This window comes from Melanotaenia boesemani, chromosome 19, assembly GCF_017639745.1.
Source record: "Melanotaenia boesemani isolate fMelBoe1 chromosome 19, fMelBoe1.pri, whole genome shotgun sequence".
Classification (NCBI taxonomy): Eukaryota; Metazoa; Chordata; class Actinopteri; order Atheriniformes; family Melanotaeniidae; genus Melanotaenia; species Melanotaenia boesemani.
In genome coordinates, this window is record NC_055700.1 from 17,651,231 (window position 1) to 17,675,350 (window position 24,120).

At 36.6% G+C, this 24,120-nt stretch overlaps 1 protein-coding gene across 2 annotated transcripts; it reads left to right on the plus strand.

The window, feature by feature from the left end:
* The first annotated feature begins 364 nt into the window (after positions 1 to 364).
* Positions 365 to 23,274, plus strand: pnpla7a (patatin-like phospholipase domain containing 7a). Of its 2 annotated transcripts, XM_041970891.1 has the most exons (36): positions 366 to 495; positions 967 to 1,015; positions 1,177 to 1,251; positions 1,616 to 1,703; positions 1,859 to 1,941; positions 2,240 to 2,337; positions 2,782 to 2,922; positions 3,015 to 3,174; positions 3,622 to 3,702; positions 3,947 to 4,075; positions 4,211 to 4,291; positions 5,098 to 5,227; positions 5,335 to 5,406; positions 5,546 to 5,622; positions 5,766 to 5,921; positions 6,044 to 6,121; positions 6,551 to 6,756; positions 6,932 to 7,063; positions 7,216 to 7,339; positions 9,742 to 9,855; positions 10,025 to 10,091; positions 10,255 to 10,404; positions 11,370 to 11,433; positions 11,667 to 11,835; positions 13,139 to 13,321; positions 13,556 to 13,674; positions 13,876 to 14,032; positions 14,653 to 14,769; positions 14,931 to 15,000; positions 15,171 to 15,287; positions 15,473 to 15,621; positions 15,744 to 15,896; positions 16,032 to 16,151; positions 18,584 to 18,668; positions 19,079 to 19,194; positions 20,016 to 23,274. In XM_041970891.1, exons 2-36 carry the CDS (start codon positions 968 to 970, stop codon positions 20,145 to 20,147), a joined length of 4,041 nt encoding a protein of 1,346 aa, XP_041826825.1. In that variant the 5' UTR covers positions 366 to 495; position 967; the 3' UTR covers positions 20,148 to 23,274. The 2 variants fall into 2 exon arrangements, with proteins under 2 accessions (XP_041826826.1, XP_041826825.1); XM_041970892.1 differs by lacking the exon at positions 19,079 to 19,194 and having other exon boundaries at positions 365 to 495; positions 20,016 to 20,103.
* The last annotated feature ends 846 nt before the right edge of the window (positions 23,275 to 24,120 follow it).

Below are 24,120 nucleotides of genomic sequence, written 5' to 3' on the forward strand. Positions count from 1 at the left end.
AGTCGATAACAATTGTTTTGATGGACTAATAACATCTTCAGTCATTTTAAAAATCTTATTGATTTATTTAGCAGATTTAAATAGAATAATCAATAATGAATTACATAAATCATAAATAGGTTAAGTTGTACAAAAGTTCACACTGGATTATTATTGCTCATAACATTTTAAATGTTATGAGGCATCACATAAGAAAAACGTAGTTTGTTTTAAAATTCAGGTCCGCTCCAGAAATATCGGAAAGAAAGCATGCATGACTCAAAAACTGGTCCAAGTATTATCATTTGTTGGCATCTAACGTCAACGTTGACATGAATGTGCTCATCCTGGCTCTGATTGGCTACGTGCTTTAATCGATACCAAGGCAACAGCAGACAAGGGCGGAGCTAAAAAGCAAATGACAGCATAAAGAAAACTTTGTTAGCTAGTAGCCAACTTCAGTGCCTGTTCAGCGATGTAATTAACGCAAAGCAATATTGAAGAAATCGTCAAAAAGTAAACATTGTTTTTATTGTTTACAGTAGAATTAGCAAATCTCGATTGTGTTGTTAAGTTTGATTATTCATTTTTAGTGGTAAGACTGTTGTTAACGTCAGTCAGGGAGCTACTAGCTGATGCTATGTAAGCTAATGTTGGCTGATTCTGGCTATTTAGCCCTGTAAAACCACTGCCAACATTTCGTCACTTTGTTGTTGGCTCATTATACGAGCTTAGCATCCTCTAATGTCGTTAAGCTATATTTAAATCTAGACTTAAAGCTAGATAATTACAACGATCGCTGCCAAATGCTGCTAATGCATAAATTCGGGTTCCTCTTTTCGTGCTGTCCATTCCCCCTCCAACAATTTAAGATGCCTCTATAAAATCTGGCAAGCTCTCGTACAGTATAACACTCCAGAGCTTTGTCAACATAGTTTTCCTTATAATCTATAAGAGTATTATCATATGCAATTACTCATCTTGCAGGATGGAATGTGGCGGAGATGATTCAGACCTGTGTCAGTGGGCCAGTTCAGTAAGCATCACAACTTATTTTAAAGCATCCTGGAATTAATAGACATGAAAAGGGGGTAACATTATTTCAGTGTTGACGGTTTTATAGGCAGATGAAAGTCTTCAATATGTTACTTTTATAGACTGTTTTTATGAACTAGTGCTACCTTAAATTATGTTTAGGTGCTGATGAACAGCAGGAGTGACCTAAAGGCTCGAGTGCAGCAGTTTCTGGAGGACAGAATGCAAACCACCATGGTATGAAATTTGCATTAATTGTCAGCCTGTGTTATAGAAACAAGGGGGACACCACCATGACTGCAAATATTAGTTTGTGCTTTTCTGTTGAATGTGTCAGTTTATAAAACTGTGGGTTATTTTGATATTTTGGACTGCTATTTTGTATGTTTTTAGGCAGTTTTGTTACAGTTGAGCTTTATTTGATCCAAACTTTTTCAATGTTTGCTTTTTCAAAATCTGTTTAAAGTCAGCATGAATTTTTTAACTGACCCAGTTTTGGACTTTGAAGGATAATGTTACCAAAGCAGCAGCTTACATGTCTTGTGTGGCGCTCCACGAAACTATTTCTCATGTGACCACGTTCTTGTTTTTGTCTGTCTAGCTTACTGGTGTACTGATTGGTGCTGCAGTTGCAGTTTCACTAATTGGGATTGTGGTGCTTTTCCTCTATAGGAGATTCAAACGTGCTCGTGAGTCAACTTCATTTTGAGTCTTTCTTTTTTAATAATCTTTTTTTTTATACATAAAAATAATTTGATTCTGCCCTCAATGAAAACTTTTAATTGTCTTCAGGATTTCATCTTCATATAACTTTATTTGCATTGTTTTTATGTTTGTGAACAAGGTGGACAGCAGCCTGGGGTCCCTCATTATCGCTTCAGAAAACGAGATAAAGTGCTGTTCTATGGAAGAAAGATAATGCGAAAGGTCTTTTTTATGTTCACTTATGTCTATATGTTTGAACATAGACATTTACCACCAGTTTATCAATAATATAAAGAATTAGATTCATAGGGCAATTCAGGGCAACATATACATGTAAGATTTAATAATTTCTTAGATACCATAACTAAGTTATGATTAGTGATCTCTGTATTTAAATCAAGCAGTTTTAAAAGGCATTTATTTGTATTAATTAATAGAAAAATTGTTATTAATTACATTAATTTGGCTTGCTGCTGCCTGCACACAATTACAAATGTCTCTGTGTTTCTGCTTTTCTAAGGTCCAAACGCTGTCCTCAACTCCTCCCTCCTCTGCCACAGTCTCTAAGCAACCACAGCGCATACGCAAAAGAACCAAAGTTTTGAGCATAGCTCGCAAGTATGGACGCATTTCTCGATTTTTATTTTATTTGTTTGAAATAGGGCTGGGTATCACCACTAATTTCCTGAATTTTGATTAAATTTGATTTGATATTGACTAATGTGAAGATATTTATGGAACAACACCAGTTTTTCTTGAATATTAAAGACCTTCTCGAATAACTTTTTTTTTGTATAAAACATTGAGTCTTTATATTAATCATCAACAGCAGATATATATATAAATATATATATATATATATGTATGTGTGTATATATATATATATATGTATGTATGTATATATGTGTATGTATGTATGTATATATATGTGTATGTATGTGTGTATATATATATATATATATATATTTTTTTTATCTCAGCTGTAGTTTTAAATATAGTTCTTTATTGATAATTTGGTTGAATGTTTGGGTTTTAGTTAATAATTTAGTTTTGCTTCAACAGAATCCTGAGGATTCGTAAAGACCCTCCGACCCTACAGCCCAAGGAACCCCCTCCGTCGTTGCTGGAGGCTGACCTAACAGAGTTTGATGTCCAGAGCTCAAACCTGCCCTCAGAAGTCCTCTACATGTTAAAAAATGTCAGGTAGATAAATATACAACTTTTCCAATACATTTACCCTCCTTGTATATTAATTACTTATGCTTTAAATTTCTGTATTCTGCAACTTCTTGTAGGGTTTTGGGTCATTTTGAGAAGCCTCTGTTTCTGGAGCTGTGTCGCCACATGGTGTTTATTGAGCTGCAGGAGGGTGAAAGTTTGTTCAGGCCTGGAGATGATGATGACAGCATTTATGTGGTCCAGGATGGTCGAATTGAGCTCTGCATCCAAGAGAGTGTATGTGACTAGCATGAAAAACTTCTTCTTACATTAATAATGAAAAAAAAAAGGAATTGACCTCGAAATGAAAGAGAATAATTTTGGTTTTACATTTTATTTGACGTTTTGTTGATATTCTATATATAAAACTTATAGATTATATACAGCTATTTCACCTATTTATGTAATGACAACATGTTCACCACTGTTCTTTCCATACTGATGTTCATAGGAAGTGAAAGAAATCTGACCAGCAGAAGGCGCTAAGGCAGCTTTTAATCTAATATATTCAGCCATTTTTGACGTACCTTTTTTTATATATATCTGAGATGATTTATACAAATTTGTGCGTCTACTTAAGTTTTATGAAATACCCTGTTTTATTGTTTCATTTCTATTATTAGTGATGGTTCTATTTGTTATTCCTTTTATTAAAATGTTCTTTATTAATTTTTTTATTTGAAGGATGGCACTGAACCAGTGGTGAAAGATGTGCTCCCTGGAGACAGTGTCCACAGCCTCCTTAGTATTCTGGACATCATTACTGTGAGCTCCTATTTATTTTCCTATATTCTTATTTACACAGCTAATAACATCTTACAGTACACTTGTACTGTAAGACAGGTGGCTCAGTTATTAGTATAAATAAACATGGTGAGTTCAAGTTCTTTGTCTAGTGAAACACCCTAAACACAGCTTTACTTTATTACAAACACTAGAGTGAAAGATACAAGATTTTTGTGACAGTTTTCTCTATTTGTGACACATATTTTTTCTGGCATTTTATCAGGGTTATCCGGCTCCATATAAGACTGTATCCACACGAGCTGCAACTCGGTCCACCATTTTACGTTTACCAGCATCAGCTTTTGAGTCGGTTTTTAAGAAATACCCAGAAACACTTGTGCGCGTCATTCAGGTAACAAAATGCCCAATAATAAATATGCAGTGTTAATGAATTACTATATTTTCATCTAGTTAGAATGTCATTGCAGCATAATGTGCAACATGTTATGCTCTGTTTACCTGTGTTTGATTTTTGTTTATGTTGCAGATAATCATGGTGCGCCTCCAGAGAGTGACCTTTTTGGCATTACATAACTATCTGGGTCTAACGACTGAGCTCTTCAATCCGGTAGGAGGAGAATTAATTGCTACACACATATTAGAGTGTATACACACAGTCACACAGAGAGGCTCACACTGAATACCTAAGCTTGGCTTTTGATCAAGTTACACACAAACAACCACTGAAAGGCACTTGCACATTTGGTCACACACATGCCGGCTAATTTCACACAACATTAAGCACAGCATCATAACTTGGTCCTTTTTGAGAACTCAGTGAAAATGGATAGAAATGACTGTGAAACCGCCAAAGAAATGGGGAGGGTAGTAACCTTAAAAACTGCTACTTTATCATTATTATTGTTGATTTTATTGTTTAAAAATTTCTTGTGGAAGGATTTACTTTCTAAATGGCTTTAGATATTATTTTTATTGTAATAATTCAAAATTGTCAATTGGCCTAAAATGGTAAATGGATTAAGTACAATTGAATTTCAGTAAAACTGGACATCTATATATATATCTATATATATATATCTGTATAAATATTAATAATTAGTTTGTGAACCATGTACATGAACTATATATCCATGCTGAACCACGGACGTACACAGCAACAAAGATGAGTTTCTGAACTTTTAGGAAGCTATTTTAAGAGCCTTATCAACTTTGTATAATGAAATATCTGATGTACACAGTGTACAAATGCACAAGCCCAATTTAAGCGTGCACATGCACACTGTTAGTATAATTGCCAACTTTACCCATTATTCTCTGTTTCAGATTATTTATGTAGAAAATTGTTGATCCATAATCTGTTAAGTATATAACCCAAACTGAAATGCAGATGTACTCTTTTTGTTTGGTTGGTAGGAGAGTCAGGCTGTGCCTTTGTCCAATATTAATAATGTGATGGCTGAGACAAATTCAGGGAAGATGACTCGTCGTCTTCACTTCCAGGACGAGTTACCTGCTATTGCTACCGACAGCACCTCAGAATCAGGTCAAACACACATGGACACCTAAACAATTCCGTGCAAATACTACTCACACATTTCACATTAAGCTTTAATTTGAAGTAGTTCTGATGCTTTGCTTTACATTATACAGATGGTGTAAAGGACAGTCCTTCAAACAGCTGCAGGAGGCTGCGATCCATCTCAGTGCCCACCGACAGCACAGGTGGAAAGCTGTCTTGGACAAATCTCATCAATAAACGCGTTGTTGCCATATTAATTATCCTGCAGGGAATTACTACTGTCACTAATCTAATGAATATATTTGATCTCCTAACATTTTGTTATTTTATCTTGACTAACAGGAAATGACCTGAACATGGCTTGTGAACGAGCTCGAGTCACGATAGAGGAGGCTCCACCCAGTCCTGTCACTCACAAAGTAAGATTTTCCTGCTGTGCACCTTCTTTGCACCGAGGTGAAAGATTTGCTGTGTGGATGGCAGAGAATATCCCTACATCTGCTGCATCTACTACTTTCCTGTTCTTCCTATTTAAATAACACACTTGTGCTTATCTCTTTAGTCCAGCCTGAAGAAGAATGTGACAATGCAGCACACACCATCTGAAGTATATTACTATACCGACAGTGGAGGGCAGTCTGATGCTGTCTACCTCAGTAAGGGCAACGCAATCCTCCAGGCAGCTAAGAGGGACCTTCTGGGAGTCATACAGCTGCAGGTAAACCTAGATTTTTTTTACATTAAAATAGTGTGATAATGTGTTTGTTTTTTCTCCCATATAACATGATATAGTCACATGTTGAAATAAACAGATTTTCAGCATATATTTTTCTATTTCAGGACCCGAGTCTTCTTGAGGGAAGAGTGACTCTTCACCATGTCAAAGCTGGTTCTATGGTAGCTCGTCAAGGAGACCAGGTTAGAGCACTGACTTCCGTAGCTGTTATTGGTTTCATGTCCAAAATGTGTTAAAGCCCATTCATTTACAATCCCAGAATGACTGATATTCTTTAGCTTAGCTATCTTCCAATCATAGAGCATGCCTCTAGTTGAGAATTTAACACAAGCTAAATTTACCTGTATACTTTATTAGTTAACTTGGACTAGTTTTAAGCGATTTCCTGGAGACACATATGTCTTTAATGTATTCATTTAACTCTTTATGTGACTTCTGTCCACAATAAATTCTAAAGAATATATATATGTATCTTAGGCTAATGTATAAAAACACTAATTAAACAAAAGGGTAATGTTATAGTGTGGTGTAGAATTATATGCATGTATAAGCATTCATCTTCAAGTTGTGAAGTCTTAGCTCTTCTCTTGTTTGTGCTGTCTGTGTTTTAGGAGGTGAGCATCCAGTTTGTGATTTCAGGCCTCCTCCATGTTTACCAGAGGATGATTGATCGTGAAGAAGACACACGCCTGTTTGTAACACATCCTGGCGAACTTGTTGGTCAGCTTGCTGTCTTGACCGGAGAGCCGCTCATTTTTACTGTTCGAGCTCAGCGAGACTGCAGCTTCCTCTCAATTTCCAAAACCCACTTCTACGAGTGAGTCACATGGACATATATGTGCACATCACCTGTGCAGGCCTACATATTCAAAACTAAAATTTAGAATGAAGCTGTTTGCATGTAGGATAAATTATTTGTCTGAACAATGAAGATTATCTTTGAGTCATCTCTCTTTTTTTTTTATTTTCTTAATTTTTTGCTGCTTCCTCAGGATAATGCGTGTGGAGCCTAAAGTAGTTTTGAATGTTGCTCACACGGTATCGAGGAGGATGTCTTCTTTTGTCAGACAGATAGACTTTGCTTTGGATTGGATGGCTGTGGAGGCTGGCAGGGCTGTTTACAGGTATTCTGCTTGAAACATTTGTTAAATACATTGACAAAGTCCACTTGTGTAGAAAATACTGTGTGTATGTTGAGGAAGACAAAGTAAAAAATGATAGAGGACTGAGCAAATTTAGGTTATCTGTACATTTATCTGTACATTTTCTTTTCCAGGCAGGGAGAAAAATCGGACAGTACTTTCATAGTGCTAAGTGGTCGACTGCGCTCAGTCATCATGAAAGAGGATGGCAAAAAAGAGCTGATAGGAGAATATGGACGCGGGGACTTGATCGGAGTGGTAAGGAAGACAGCTAATGAGCAGCAGGTGGAAAACCTTTCACATGAGGATTGATGATTTAATATTGGGTTAAAACTAAATAAAAAAGTGAGCATTGAAAAATTCTTGGGGAAATATTAATCATTAATAGCAATAACGTAAAGATTTACAGATTAATGGCATGTTCGTTGTCAGTATGCATGGTTAACTGCACAGGCTGCCACTTTCCTCAGAGGCATTGTCCTTATATTATGTGTTTCAATCATAAAAATTCACCCAAGTACGTCTTATAAATTTTTGATTTGGAAAAGTAATAAAACACTAGCGGCAAGAAGGCAAAATGTAATCTAAATAAGAATAATTGAGATAATTTTGTCTATTTTCCATGCTGCTTCTCTCAGACTCGTGTTGAAACAGCTCTAAGTGTGTGTAGACAGAAGTTTGCACCAGTCATTTGGTGAGGTGTTAGAGAAGTTTAAGTTGGCATGAAAGAGTGTTTCTTTTTTCTTTGGGCTTTTTTCACTTTTTTGGGTAGATTAAATCTAATGAAGAAATATTTTTTTATTTAGTACCTTTCTAAATTACAAAGTATATAAAAAATAATTATTGGTAAAGAATCCAGACAAGGTAAGTATTTTAACAACTTTCCCATGTTTTGTTTTCAGGTTCTGTTTGAGCTATTTTAATTTGAAGCATAACTGAATACTACATTAATGTATTTTGAAGTCTTAGCTTTTTATTTGAATGGATTTATATCAATATTAACAGTAACCTGTTGAGTAAAATGAATTGTAAGTGTTGGATGGAAGTTTTTGTCATTAGTTTTTAGGCTTTATAATGATCCTCCTGGTGTTAGAACAGTGGGATTGAGGTCAGGTTGCATAATCTGCCATCTGAGAATATTTCCCCTTTTGATTGTGAAAGGCTCTTTAGTTGCTTTATTTGTGTATTTAGGATTATTCCCAAGGGAAATTTATTTAAATCTAGCTTGATTTAAAATGCCCCACACTGCTGTGTAGTAGAAGTACTTCTAACTTTGTAAAGTACAAAACCATGTACCTTGCTACAATACTAAACGTGGCTTTGTTTTAATATCTAGAATATTTACATATGGCAATAGTATTTGGATTTTGACAGCCTTTGTAAATCCAAGTTACTTATTGTTACTTGCCTACGTTCTCATTGGCTGGTCACAGTCTTTCTAATAATACCTGGAGTGATGGATGCTATGGTTACTGTTACTTGGAGGAGGAAAGCTGTCATTGCAGTAGAAATGAGGTTTTTACAGAGGTGTTTACACTGAGGCATATTTAGCTTCATTGCATTGACGTAAGCTCTGCATGAAATAATGCGGGAAGAGTCTTATTTATAGCTTATACATTTTCAGCTAGTATGGAAACATGCTTTGCTAATGGACGAAGGATGACAGACACATTATAACTCAAATATATGTATTGTTCCTGGATGATTGGCACAATCTTGTCATGAAAAATAATTTAAATGTAAAGAACCACAGAAGTTGTAATGAGGTTTTGATCACTGGAAATAGTCAGAAAAGCTAAAGTATTGCATACCCAGGCTTCATATTTCCAAAATGCATATGAAGCTTGTATGTGCAACAATGACAATCTTGTCATGAGTCATGCATTCAACTAGCAGGGTTTGTAAAAGTCTGAATAGTGGTTGTCATGTGCTCACAGGTTTTTGCTAACTACAGTTAGATCATTGTCTTTAAGAGACAACTTTTCTGCTGGGCTCTTATAACCTCTGCGATTAGGAGCTGATGTTTAAAGTGAATGCTGCTCTGTGCGGTAATTTTTGTTTTTAGTGATGTCTGAACTGGCTGCAAACCTTAATGGCTTACTAAGTTACATATTTTTTTTTAACCTACGTGTCTCCAAACAAAATTACAAAAGTAATTTTAAGGTTGTAGTCACCTGAATATAATCTGTTAAACACAAAAACAAGAACTACATGTGTACTTTTGTAATTTAGTAATTGGTTCAAGTTGGCACAGCGTAACATGGCATTTCCTTCCTTTTTCACCTGTACAGTGTCTCTATTTGTGTGGGATCAGTTGTGGCTTGTATGATTTTGCAGAGACGCATTGAAACAAAACACATCTTGAATGTGTGTGTGCCTGTGTGTATTACATTACATTGGTTTAGCAGGTGCTTTTATCACAGGAAAATAGATCACAGAAGAGTATAGATTAGTTCGTGCACTGACTTTGCAGTCTGATTTTAGTACATGTCACTGTATAGTATTGGCTCTGCTTTTTCTTTTACTTATGACTTGTGTAGGACTGGTGTTCTATTGTATATTGTAATATTTAGGAATTGTTTAAGTATATTTTCACAGCACAGTTTCCTTTGTTTTTCTGATCAGGTGACTACTCTGATGTGCCACTCATGTCTTTGCAGGTGGAGGCCCTGACTCATCAGAACAGAGCCACCACTGTGCATGCGGTACGAGATTCTGAGCTGGCCAAACTACCAGAGGGGGCCCTCAGCTCCATCAAACGGAAGTTTCCACAGGTATAATTACTTTAATGTTTAAATTCACCTGATGTGGGTTATTTATTATTTGTTTTTTAATATTAAAGAAACTACTTTTTAATATATATATTCTCCATATGAACTTAGTTAGCATTGCATGGTGAATGTTTAGGAAATGACCTCTTTGTTTTTTATATGTGCCTCTCAGGTTGTCACTAGATTGATCCACTTACTTGGTCAGAAGATACTCCAGCAGGTCAACGGTCCTCTAACAGGTCTGCACATTGTCTGTAATGTTCTGGTTCTTGCTTATACTGTGATAACACATCTTTTTGCATGCTGCCTCTTGCTGGTGTGTGTGTGTTTTTGAATTGCCCTTCTCCTTTTGATGCTTAATAAAATGAAGGAGAGTTTTTCAAGTCTGTAATATCTGTCCAGCTCGCAGTTTAGCCCTCCACACTCCAGGAAGTAAATGGGATGCAGGAAATCAAGCCTCCAACCTGTCAACTGTGGCAGTTCTGCCGGTATCAGAAGAAGTGCCTTTAACTGCTTTCACCCTGGAACTGCAGCATGCACTCATTGCTATAGGTAAGCAAATATAGGAGCTCTGATGTTTTTACATTTCAGTGACTGTGTTTTCATGTAATTACCAAGTAAATTTGAAGCAAACTTTTGAAAAGTCAATAAAATAGCACTTGAGGCATATTTCTATTAACTGGTTTTATGCAAATAAGCATGGTTGCATTATATCGTCAGAGGGTAATGGTACAAGTTTTGTCACATATAGCTGTAATAAACAGATTAGAAGGCATGATGAATGGTTAATGGTGATACAAAACCTTAAAGGTACAAGCAAAACCAGTCTCTGGAACAGAAAAATGGTTAGTGGTCTTTTGCAGTAGATAAGATACTTTGTGAATATTCCACCATGTCAGCAACCATTGCCATGTTTCTTCATTTGAAGCGGAAACAGCTGATTGTTCATGTGATAAGTCACAAGTTTCATTTTGACAACATCAGACCTGTTAAACCACAAAAACATGTGATCACCGTTCTGCCACTTCCTTGAACTCAGTCTTGTCTAAGACTTTCTAAATTCAAAATTTAGAGACATAATTAGAATTGATGACTGTCTGAACGTGAGGTATTAATGCTCCCCAGTGTTATGTAATGGCTCTACACTTCATTAGTTTTAGCTGATCAGTTTTTATATTCATGATTTCTTGTATCTTTGTTTGATCTGAAACTGAGCCTGCAGGACAGGCCTGTTCCTGGGAAACCAAAGCTGTGTATGTGTATATGTGTGCGCTCTTGGTTACATAAGTTAGGCAAATTATGATTAATTAAGGAATCAGGTTTTTAAGCTCTTAAGGCTTTAGTAAGTGACATTAAGAAAGTTGACTATCTGTGTGAAGACTCTTGTGTTGACAGTGTAACACTGTTATTTAGTTTTATTTAATATGCTAAAGATTTTTGAATGGTTGCTACCAAACAATCATTTTTTTAAATTTATTATGAAAAAATAAAAATGTGAGGGCTCTGATCTCCTACAGGACCCACACTTCTTCTGACCAGTGATATTATCAAACAGAGGCTTGGAGCTGCAGCACTAGACAGGTATGTTTGTGAGAGATTTGTAATAATTGCTTATGCATTGTTTTCCTCATAATGCCCCATAAAACAAGTCTGTTACAAACTTGTCAACATCAAGTCTCTACTGGTACTACTGGTGTTTTAGATAGTATAAATTTCTTTCTGTCTAACTCGCTCATCAGATTTAGTTGAAGTATGTTGACCAAAAAAAAGGGATCTGCTGTTGTCATTCATACACGGACTCCTTTTGTCACCAGTGTCCATGAGTACCGTTTATCCAGCTGGCTGGGCCAACAAGAAGACATCCATCGCATAGTTCTTTATCAGACTGACTACACACTGACCCCGTGGACACAGCGGTGCATCCGTCAGGCTGACTGCATCATTATTGTGGGACTAGGAGAGCAGGATCCTGCTGTTGGAGAGGTGAGCTGGGAGGAGTTAGTTACACATGGAAAGAGGTAAAAGAGGTAGAAAAAGAGATGGAAAACTAAGATTGATTGTTCTCAGTAACAGAACTTTTGATTGCAGCATTTGTTTAATCTGTTTACTGATGTGTTTAATTGATATTTCCTAAAATTTGCTATTTAATGTTTGGGTCCATTTTCCCTGCTAGGACACCCACATTGTTTAGTGCTTATTTAGTTTTACCCTAAATAGGTAATCTACACTAACCATGCATGTTGCTGCTGGTGCCAGATGGGTTGGTTTGAGTATTTCTAAAGTTGATGAGGACCTGGTCCTGTCCTGTTGAGTTCTTGGAACAAACAATGAAATGGTTTAAGAGTAAAGACTGGCCAAACTCAATACTAGGCAGTATTTCTAAGAAACTGCTGAATGTACTTAATTAGAAATGATATTTTTGAAGCTACACCCAGCTTGTTTTTGATGTATTTGTGATGGAATACTTTTTTTCTTTTGTAATATCTTCCGGTTTTCTTTGCTTTAATATGTGTGAAAGCTGGCAAACATTTATCTTAGCGCTCAGTGGTGTCCATTGTTTGCCTGGTAGCCTCATGGTGTTACCAGAACGTTTGGAGGTCATGGTGCTTTGTCCATTCTATACAAGTACCAAGAATTTTAATATGAAGGTCGCCCCAGATAGTTATACCCTTGAATCATTTTTATTCCCAGATGTTTAACAGCAGTAATTGACAAACAGATTCCAAATGGTAGTTTTTTGACTCTTGGGCATACAGGACAAATCAGTAAAGAGTAGATGGGGTGTGTGAAGGAGAGGCATGGTGTGCATGACCAGTTGATGGAGAGGTAATTGCCTTCAAAGGGGAAAAACAAGCATGTTTGTCCCTATTTAAGAGGAAATGGATGGAGAAATGGAAAGAGAGATCAATATTTACTTTGGGTTGGAATGAGTCATAGCCTGCCTTGATTTTTATCTTCCAGGGTACACACAAGTACACACACACACTCTCACTCTCTACCTTCAGTGGAGGCAGAGAGTGCTCCATAGTAGAAAGTACCTTATAGAAGACATAGACTGCGAAGATGTTTAAATTTGATCCTTAATTCATTTACAAGAACATACAATTACAGTTATGTGATCTGTAGAAATTTGTTTGCTTAAACCGAATGTTATTGATAGGTGATAAGAGTTTTCAGTACTCTTTAGGTAATCAGAATTTTTATTTGTAAGCATTACACAGGAGAAAATCTGAAGAAAGTGACAAATAAAAATACGTACCATCTGTCCTTGATGCCTTCTCCCTAGCTGGAGCGCATGTTGGAAGGAAGTGCGGTGCGTGCACAGAAGCAGCTGGTGCTGCTGCACAGAGAGGATGGCCCTCCACCCCAAGGAACTGTGCACTGGCTCAACATGCGAAGTTGGATCTCCAGACACCTTCACCTCTCCTGTCCCCGCAGGGTCTTCTCTAAGAGGAGCCTGCCCAAGCTGGTCAGAATTTAAATTATTGCCAAATAATGTTTTCTTTTTTTTCCCTTTGCTTTATGTAGATTAAAGCCTTTCACTTTGTTTTAACCGGCTCATCCAACGTTAGACGGTTATTTTGTGTTTTCTAAAAATCTTTCTTACAAGGTCGGCATTATTATTCTTAACCTTCCAGTTCTTTAGATTCTCAAAATCTCACTCCTCTCCACTTTTGTGACGTATACTCTGCTTATTTTGCAGTTGGAGCTGTATCAACGTGTGTTTGAGAAACCAGCAGACCGCCATTCTGACTTCTCTCGTCTGGCTCGCGTTCTCACAGGCAATGCCATTGCTCTTATCCTTGGAGGGGGAGGAGCCAGGTAAAATGTGTCCTTATATATTTCCCAGGTAGTCTTGTTCCAAGTTTATATATATTATTATATATATATATATATATATAAAAGATAATTTAAAATATAATGTGGTTTGGGTCTTATAGATTTACTGTATGAGCTGAGAACATAAATAGTTGAGTTTACATTCATATTATCTCTGTTTATTTCGCCACCCTCATAAATTAGGGGCTGCTCCCAGGTGGGTGTAATGCGAGCGCTTTGTGAGGCCGGAATCCCAGTGGATTTAATTGGCGGGACTTCAATCGGATCCCTGATGGGGGCACTATATGCTGAAGATCGTAGCCACGTTCGCATGAGGATAAGGGCCAGAGAATGGGCAATGGTAAGAGTCATAGCAGCAATGACATTACTTATAGTTTAAAAAGGATTATGGAGTTTTCTTTATCCCAGTTGCCTTCAAAAGGTTAATCTAAAGGTGCAGTGTGTAAGAAAATCAAAGGATGATGACAGAAAAAATGTATATAATTAAAAATATTTTTCTCTTGATATCTAATCTCTTTAATAAAATAACTTATGTTTTATTTGTGTCACTATTTTCACTATGGTGTCTTTGAATGGACTGTGTAAAGTGAGAACCTTCGGAGCTTTAAAACTGTGTTACATAAAATGCATCCTCATGCTTTTAACAGTGACAATCTACGAGACACCTGCTCTGCTTCCAGGTTTGCAGCTTGAGCATGTGTTCAGATTTTTCCTCTTGCAGAGTAAACTTCTTTTGCTCCTCCTCTGGCTCTGTCCTTGGATCTGAACCTTCCCTGCAGAAGCAGCCGGCTCATTTGCTGCTCTATTAATTTTAAATAAAAGAGAAACTGTGCCATATAAAGACTGGGTCCTCAGGAAAGTCAAATGAACAAAGTGACAACATTCTTGGCAGGTGAATTTATACTAGTCCATCATATATTTTAAATCAAATAAACTGTTCATCTCTGAATTTCCCTGTAGGAAATGACTTCAGTATTTAAGAAGGTTCTGGATCTGACATATCCAGTGACTTCCATGTTTTCTGGTGCTTCCTTCAACTCAGGCCTGAGCAATGTCTTCCAGAGCAAACAGATCGAGGTGAGCAATGAGTGGAGGACAGTGGGTGAAAATTCAAATTTAAAAAAATAAAATCTGACATGATGAGGAAAAAGAAAGCATGCATATTATTATTTTAGCAGCTTCATACCTTTCATATGCTTTTGTGATTATTTATTTGGTGTACCGTTTTATGTATGCAGGACTTATTGATCCCATACTTCAACATCACAACAGACATCACTGCTTCGGCTATGAGAGTGCACACTGATGGTAATTATTTTGTGTACGTTTTTCTTCTAAGAATCATTTCAGTCTTTCTTAAAGAGTCATTTGGCTTAAATGTTCACAAAAGAAACTTGTCTTTACTTAAAGTATCAAACTGTAAATGAAGTTTTTTGTGCTTGAAGCTTTAATTTTCAGCTAGCTGTTTACTGTTTTAGGTTCTCTGTGGCGGTATGTCCGTGCCAGCATGTCTCTATCAGGATATTTGCCTCCTCTTTGTGACCCCAAAGATGGACACCTGCTGATGGATGGAGGTTACATCAACAACCTGCCTGGTTTGTACATTTTACTTTCAGTTTGATTACTTAGAACTATTGGGTAAGTTGGCATTCTTTCTCTCACTACTATAATATACTCAGCTATGTTAATTATTATTATTATTATTATTTTAAAACCTTTTTTCCCACAATGTTCTCTTCTCACCTTATGCCATGGTTCTGGTTTCTTTTGATTCTTCCAGCTGATGTGGCACGCTCCATGGGGGCTAAAGTGGTGATAGCCATTGATGTGGGCAGTCGGGATGAAACCAACCTAACTAATTATGGCGACTCGCTCTCAGGCTGGTGGTTGCTATGGAAACGTTTCAACCCTCTAGCTGAAAAAGTGAAGGTGATGAATTGATTAACAAGTGTCTCACAACAAACTGTGAGTGAGGGGGAAATAAGGTTATGAATAGCAAGGAGAATATTTCTGGAGGTGTTTTTCAGTGATCCATAAGTTAATTTCAACAGGTGTTGAACATGGCAGAGATTCAGACCCGCCTGGCCTACGTATGCTGCGTGAGGCAACTGGAGTCTGTTAAGAACAGTGACTACTGCGAGTATATTAGACCTCCGATTGACAGATACCGCACTCTGGAATTTGGCAAGTTTGATGAAATAGCTGTAAGTATGAGAAGTCTGTTAACAGATTTCATGAATATTCATTCATCCTTTGATTTGTCTGGCATAATTTTATTTTCTTTTTTATGTTTGATCTAGTAGCATAAAAGAATATTGATCAGGGTTTGTATATTTTAGGAAGTGGGATACCAGCACGGCAAAACTGTGTTTGATGTGTGGAGTCGCAGTGGTGTGATTGAGAAAATGTTGAAAGACAGACACCAAGAGGAGTTCCACAACACGCAGAGCAAGAACAATGTAAGAGTGGGCAGAAACACAGCATGGAAATCTTGTGTAATCTATGAGCAAACAGTCAGTTCAGTGCTTTTGATAGATGGAGTTAGGTAAACATTAAAGCAACAAAGATAATAAAACATTCGCTCAGTTAACAATTAATTCCTTCCAAACTAATATTCAGTTTTAATATTAAAAATATCATAAGTTGCTTTTAATGAATCTTTACCAACTCTTACATTCATTACTTAACTCAGTATAGACGGCATGCACATATACTTCACAAAAATTAGCCAGCCAGTCCATAACAAAGTGAATTTAGTTTTTAATAGACTATATCAGGAAGTGCATCCAAGGCTAAAATGGTTAATTACTGTTTAGAATTAAATGACACTTGAGGAGAACAGTGCTTACTATATGGCTCAATTAGGCAGTGAGTGATTAACAGGTCTATCTGAAAGGTCTTTGCATTAACACCCTGTGCTTGCCAGACATTTATTGTCACTGATCCATTCATGTTTAATTGACTAAGTGGGTGAACTATTTTGGGTAAATTTGCTTTAACTGTAATTTCAGAAGATACTCACTCCAGTCCACATGTTTCTTAATATTTTGCATTATGACCTGTAATTTAAATGGATATGTTTTTGGATGTAATGTCATTGTCCTAAACAAAATTGATCAGATTAGTTCAGTGAAACCGGTTAGACAGTTTTTAATGATTATTTGCCCATTTGTCTTTTAAGCCTGTGGTGCCAGTTACCTTTAGTTACATAATTAATTAATTTCAGTCCATCTGTGTGCTATCCAGGTGCCGCATGATCTTACTATTTATGCCCCAGGCATGATTTAACCGAGAAAGAGACACCAGCAGAACTCTAATGTGCTTTAAGCTTGTGGAATGAGCGATCCCAGTAGAAAAAATACGCAACAAAAAGGCAATCTATGAAACCTGTTGCTGTAATCTACAGATTATTGACTTTAGAGTGAAGCTGATGTACAGTCAGTTTTAGTTGTTTTTATTTACCATATTATTACTGAACCTGCTTTGTAAATTTAAATTGGTCGATTGTAATTCAACAGAAACAACGTCCCCACTATCTTTTTTTTTTAATTTTGGGTTGTAAGATGACAAAATAGGAAAGTAGACAAACATTTTTTTAGACACTGAATACACAGTTAATTGTGTTTTATTTGGGCCTTTAGCCACACTGATTTTTGTCTAATAACATTAAAACCATAAAATAGTTTGCTGTTCAAGTACACAGAAATAGATTTATCTTCACCAGATTTGTCTCAGCAAAAGATGGACTGCACACTTCTTTAGCGAGTGCATGGTCTGTGCATGATGAAGAATAATGAGATATTTATCCAGAATCTGAGCAGTAACACGAGAGGGATGACTGGGATGAAAGCAGGATTGATACTGAAGAGAATTGCAGCACTACCCCCTCTTCCTTTTTTTTTTTTTTCTTTTTGAGCTGTGGGCGATGGTCGCAGGAAAAGCACAAAAATATGCTGTTTCATGACTAGCCCCAATTCTTACCCAATAAACAACTGCTATCCGTCACTGTCAGTTAATGATGTCTTTCCTGTTCATAGATGTGACTGTACAATGTACAGTATCTCTCAAAGAAAAATCATACATTCCTTTACTTTAAACATGTTATATGCTTAGTACTGTTCTGACAAAAATTAAACAAATAAAAGATTTGAGATAAATGTAGGGGATATTATGGCTTAACATGAAAGAAAAAAGCAGCACCTAAAGATTCCTTTAAAAGAAGGACAGAAATGAGAGAAAAACGACAACAAAAAACACAGCCTCTGTCAGTATTTCACTCCTAGGTGCTATTAATATTTAAACATTCTACACTTTAAAGATGCACTAGATGATATAAATTAATATAGTTACATAATTAGGTCAAGTTAAGATCATTTGCACAGTATCAGACAAAAAGAAATGTGAAAGAAGAATTTATATATGTATGTGTGTGTGACCCCAGGGTCATTGAAGCTTAATTAGAGGCAACATCTAAGGCTTAAATATTATACCATAGAGGGGGGAAAATAAAACCCAACAAACTTAAAAAAAAAAAAGCAATCCACAAACACACCTGTCTTAAAGTAGATAACTCTATTGAAGAAACAAATAGGTTTTAGTAAGTTTTAGATCAATACTGTATAGGAGGAGAATTTTTGTGTAACTAGCAAACTTTCACTTTAAGTTGACTCTAATTTTTTTTCCTGTGATTAGGGAAGCTTTGAGTAAAAGATGAGCATCCTGCATGCAGCTCTTTTCTAAGTGAAATCCATCCCATGCTTATCACATCTGGCTGTAAAAACCCAAGATGGTGGTGACTAAATGGCAATGCAAGCTTTAAAATGAAAACCCGATGTCTACGTTGGTGTGCATCTTCAATATACTCTCTAAGTTAAAAATATGTGTATTTCAGGTGTTGACATGTCCAAATGCATCCTTCACTGACCTGGCGGAGATTGTGTCTCGTATTGAGCCTGTCAAGCCTGCTCTTGTGGATGGTAAAATTTACTGACACGTATTTCAACACTGCACCTTTTAACCACACCCACTCAAAGCACACATGAACACAGCATCTGTGAAATGGATTTAAATTTCTTCTCCATATTTTCCAATTTTCCATTTTTGCTCTTATTTGTTTTTGGCTGGGCTTTTCTGTATTTTCCTTGCTTCATTGTATGAGTTAGCCAACCTAAAGAAGGGGGTGAACTTCTGCATCTTCATTGTAAACAAAGTAGAGCTGAGTTGTTTTTTATATATATATAAGTAACTGGTTTGACTACTCACATTTTGCTGACTCGTTTACCTGCTCACCTGCTTGCATTTGTCACCTCTTTCACACTTCACATATTCCATCTTGTTCACCCACATTGTGCTTCTGTGCACCCTGTCCTCCACTGTCTCCCCTCAGAAGAGTCAGACTACCATACTGACTATGAAGAGGAGGCTTTGGAGAGCGCTCTGTCTGACATGGAGATATACAGTCACTACGGCGAGCACACTGAAGGGGAGGAGACTGCTGACACGGTGTGAATCTTTGGGTTTTTACTTTGGACACTTAGGGGTCTCTTCTAATAATAATTATAGCATTTAAGTTATTTATTAAATAAGTTTGGAAGGGCTACACTGTACTCCCACAATTTAATAAATTTACACTTCGGAAGTCATTGAGGGAATCAAATCTGGCACAAACATCCACTTGGACATCTAATCCATTCCTTGCACATATTTGAAATATTATATATTGTCATGGCTAAACTTTGTTTTCTATCTGCTAACATAACATAAGTTAATTGGAGACAGTTTAGTTTAAGTCTTTATAATCAAACAGCATGTTTTTCTTTAATATAATATCTTTCTGTACCTGCTTGTATGGGGCGACTCAATGAATAGGAAATAGTTTTCTAGTGTTGTACATAAAACATTTAAACTTGCAGGGAAATTGGCACTCAGCTGTGTCATGATTTTCTCCAAAGTCCCCTCTGAATGTGGACAGACACAAATATAAGCTTAAATGTGCTAATTCTTATCTAAAATAAAGGCTTTGGGAAAGTCAGAAGTATATCACTTGGCTTTGGATAAAACAGATGGAGGTTGATTTTGGAGTTGGGCCAGTTCATGAATTAAAAGTGATCAGTAATTCTGTAAGAAATATTTTAAACTTAATTTGAAGACCCAAATGCAACCTAATTAAACAAAAATAATATGTTTTAGTGTTGGCTGAGAGCCAGACTCTGAGAGCTATTTGAATGATCTTTTTGAAATTGGACAAAAAAATATGATATAATCTAGTCCAATTTTAAAAATAATTATCTTTTTTTTTTTTTTACCTTGCCCCTGATCTTTAGGATGATGAGCTGGTGGGGAGACATACCCACCCTATTACCCCATTCACCAGCAGCAATCCTCCAACCGTGGACCACAATCCATCGGAAGAACTGACAAACCAGCAAGTCCATTCCAAACAGTCCATTAAGTAAGGACTGGACTGATGAACTCTGCCTGAACAGGTCATTACAGTTAAACCTGTCTTCATTTACCACATTTTACCCTTCAGTCTGTTGCTGATAACTCTACTTGTAAACCTGCTCTTGAGTGCAATTACCACTTTGACTTCTGTAGCCTGGTCTTGTTAGCTGTGTGGCTGACGTAACAAATGGACAGTCCCTTAAACAGAATACAAGCAACTAGTGTCTATCTAGCAGTCATGTATTCACAGTTGAGCTGCATAGCCTAATCATTTCTCATATTGAGATAGTTACATTTACCTCTTAAAGCTTTACATGAGTCCAATCTGTCTGGTAGAAGATGAAAAACAGGGCTGGTGAAGAGACTATTTCCATGAAATACTCATCACTAGGATCCATGTGAAAACTTTGCATCTGCCTTTGAGGTAGTAAAAGGGCCAGGCCATCTGAATAACAGAATTATTTTTTAATTTCTCTTGTTTAAACTGATATTTCAGCATGACTACTCCCCTCTTTTACTCTAGTGTAGTGATACTAGTTTTTCTTCAGTATTCTAAAAAAAAAAGACACTCAATCACAGGTGTTTGGGCTAGCAGAAATATTAGAAACATGTATTTTGAAGTTGGAAAAGTTACACCAAACTATTTGCATGAATGAAAATCATTTGATTAAAAGGAACTATAATAATTCACATGATTTTGTTTACTCAGACGATTTCAGTATATTTAACCAGGGCTATTTTAAAGGACAGCTTCAGACTTTTTAAATTTTTTTTTTTCTTAATATACTTTCAAATGTGTCTTAGTTATAAGCTGCTAATCATTCATCTCCTTTTGGACTCGAGTGTGAGAGAAATGGGTATGTTAGAACAATGTATAAGCAATTACTGACATGAGAAACTGTCTTTCAATCCTGCTTTTGTTAACACAGGATTTGCCATAAAAAGAAGTGTTGTAACCAGATCTAAAGGTAAAATGAACTCTGCCTTAAATGTTGCTGTTTGATACCAAGTAGGGATTTTTGCACAGTTGCATCCCATAACCATAAGTGAACAAGTTCATGCAAACAGACCACAGCACAGTGTCTTGAGGGGTTTCACCAGTGCCCATTAATAGGTGCAAGCAGTGGAGACGCTACATGTAATTTTAATCGCTTGCAGAGCAAACAGAGTGCAAACATGGAGCATCTTTGACACATCTCAGACTGTCCTGTTTTTTTTCCCACTTCCACGAAACTGATGTTTACACACACATACAGTGCTCTTATGTTCATTTATAGCAAATTATGATCAGAAAACAAATTCCAGATTTTTTTTTTTGTTCCTTTGCTGATTGTGGGTTGTTGGTGAGCTAAATAGAAATGCTTGGCAACCTTTTAAAATTAAATTTTCCAACTTCTGCCACTTTGCTTTCCGAAGTGATCAAGGCACACAGGTGAGGAGGGAACACTAAATATTTGATCCTCAAAGGGAGGATGCTTACATTCCTAAAATAAAGAGAGCTTTTTTCCCCACTTATCTCTTTGTAGTAATTCTTGCCAAACTCGATTGCCAAACCATGTTCATTTAAAAGAGCACAAAACAGGTTACACAGTCTGTGTTCGCAGCTGTCAGTCCAGTTTTGTTGTACTCAGTGTGCCAAGGGCATGTAGAGCATAATGACTTCAGACCCCTTCAATGCAATAGTTTCCCTTTTAACTGACAAATGACCCCCCCTCACCCCCCACCCCCCTGTTTTGTTATTTGTGTTGAATATATGAGACATGGCTGAAAATGTGACTCTGAGGCTCAGTGGTTAGTTTATGCACAAGGGCCATCACTGGACTGTCTAACACAATTAGGTTTGGTTATTTTTCCTTGTAGCGATATATCAATGAGAAATTTGAGTTGCGTGTAATATCTTGTTTATTTTGTTTCCGTATATTTGTTATTTACCAAAAAACGAATGTATACAGTAGGTGCACAGTATAATCTAACTCATAGATGGTTATATGCACTTCACAAAAACTGGGTAATCATTCCAGACTGTAATTTAATACACAACTGATTGAATGATTGTATAGCTTTAATTAACATGCATCTGTATAGCACTAGTTCATAATTGTGGTTACATCTTGGGCTGGAACTGGTAATTTTCTATGTTAATTACTGTGATGATTATTTGTGGCGACTAATAAACTAACTTTGTGTTAAATAAAACTATAGAAAATGGGGTAAAATCAATATCACAAAATCTCTGTTAAAAAATAGTCAGTGACCCAAAGATAATCAGATAATTTGAATTATTATAGAAAGAAATTCAGCAAATTCACATAATGGTGATGGACAACAATGTAATAATGAATTAATAAAGAGAAAAGATTAAAAAAGAGGGGTGCATCCCAAAACTAAGAAGTTGTGACGAATACAACAAAGTATGGCGATTCAAACTTGGAAAATAAATAAATAAATATTGTTAAATTAACAAAAGTAACAATTCTGTTGCTCTTACAGTATCCTAAGCTTGTCTTTGGAGTTTATATATTGCAATGGTTCACTTACTGGCCACACACGCAAAGTATTTTTTCTATTCATGCACTAATATCAGCCAACCAGTTAACCTCTAAAACTATTACAATGCAATTTTTTTTCTCCTTCTTGGAGTAGCACCCTGTACCTCTCACTGTATGTGTCATGTAAATACTGCTGCTGCAGTGCCTGCATCCTTGCATGTGTGGACAGTAAAACAAAACGTGTGATAAACACTATGGGGGAGGATGTACCCATATGGTGTCTGGACACGATGTGTGAGCACACTGGATAAGAAAAATGTTGCTGTTTACCAATGAGATGATGTGTTTTTTTTTTTTTTTTTTAAACGACCCAAGCACAATGCATCAGTGTCATTTGGCAGAATGAGCATTTCACTAGTTTATTAAATGGGTCATGGTAATGGATGAAGTGCTGATGTAATGAATGAAGCTGTGTCATTAAGTTAATGCAACAAAGCCTTACTGATGAAGTATGTGTAAAAAAACAAAACTCGTGCCCTCATTTGACTCTTTTCCATGATTATTTTGTACAAGAATGTTTACCAATAAGCCTATAATGTGATATTGTCTGTTTTTGAGTTGTTACTAATAAACCACTGTTTGTTGTGTAGTTTGTCTCTTTTCTCCGTTTGCCATATGCCTTGTAGTTTACTAGAACAGAATTATAATTATTCAGGGCTGCAGCTGAACATTATTAGCTATAATTAAAGTGATTATTATGCTCTAAATAATCATTTGCACTTAAATGTTATTGAAAAATGCACATAACACATTTCCAGGGCCCAAAGCTGATTTATTCATCAGTGATCCAAGTCTGACAGCTGTGGTGCCATATGTAACACATTTTCTAGATAAAAAAAAAGATATGCATTAAATATAAGCCATTGCATATGTTTCAGCCCAGCTGCTTCTGCTCTGAATGCCTAATGGATCATGCAACAACAATGGACGCTTAAAGGTCCCATATTATACACTTTATTCCCAATCTGAGACCATTCATTAATATCTAAATGAAATATTTCCGCCATGGTATGGACAAATCGACCCTCAGTTTGAGTGCAGCGGCTTCTCTTCACCTCCCTCTTTTTAGCAGCTTCAGAAATGTGCCGTTTATGGTGGGCGGAACCCTGGTGGAGCAGCTCAGCTGTTGGCTCCGCCCATCGCATCGCCCGTCATGAGGTGATTGACAGGTTAGGCCTTAGCGGTAACTAGACGCTGATTACAGCGTAGTGAAGGATAAACAAACGCCGGAACACCGGAACCCATTCCTGAAGCCCCCATTACCGACCCAAACCGCGACGCACGGAGAACACAGCTAGCTACGCTCATCAATCTGATGCACAATGGCACCGGATACAAACAGTAGAAACAGTGACTTGGCTACATTTACAACAGTGCTAATATATTTTCAAGCTATCAGACTAATAAGGCCGAAACGATAAAATAACTGCCAGCT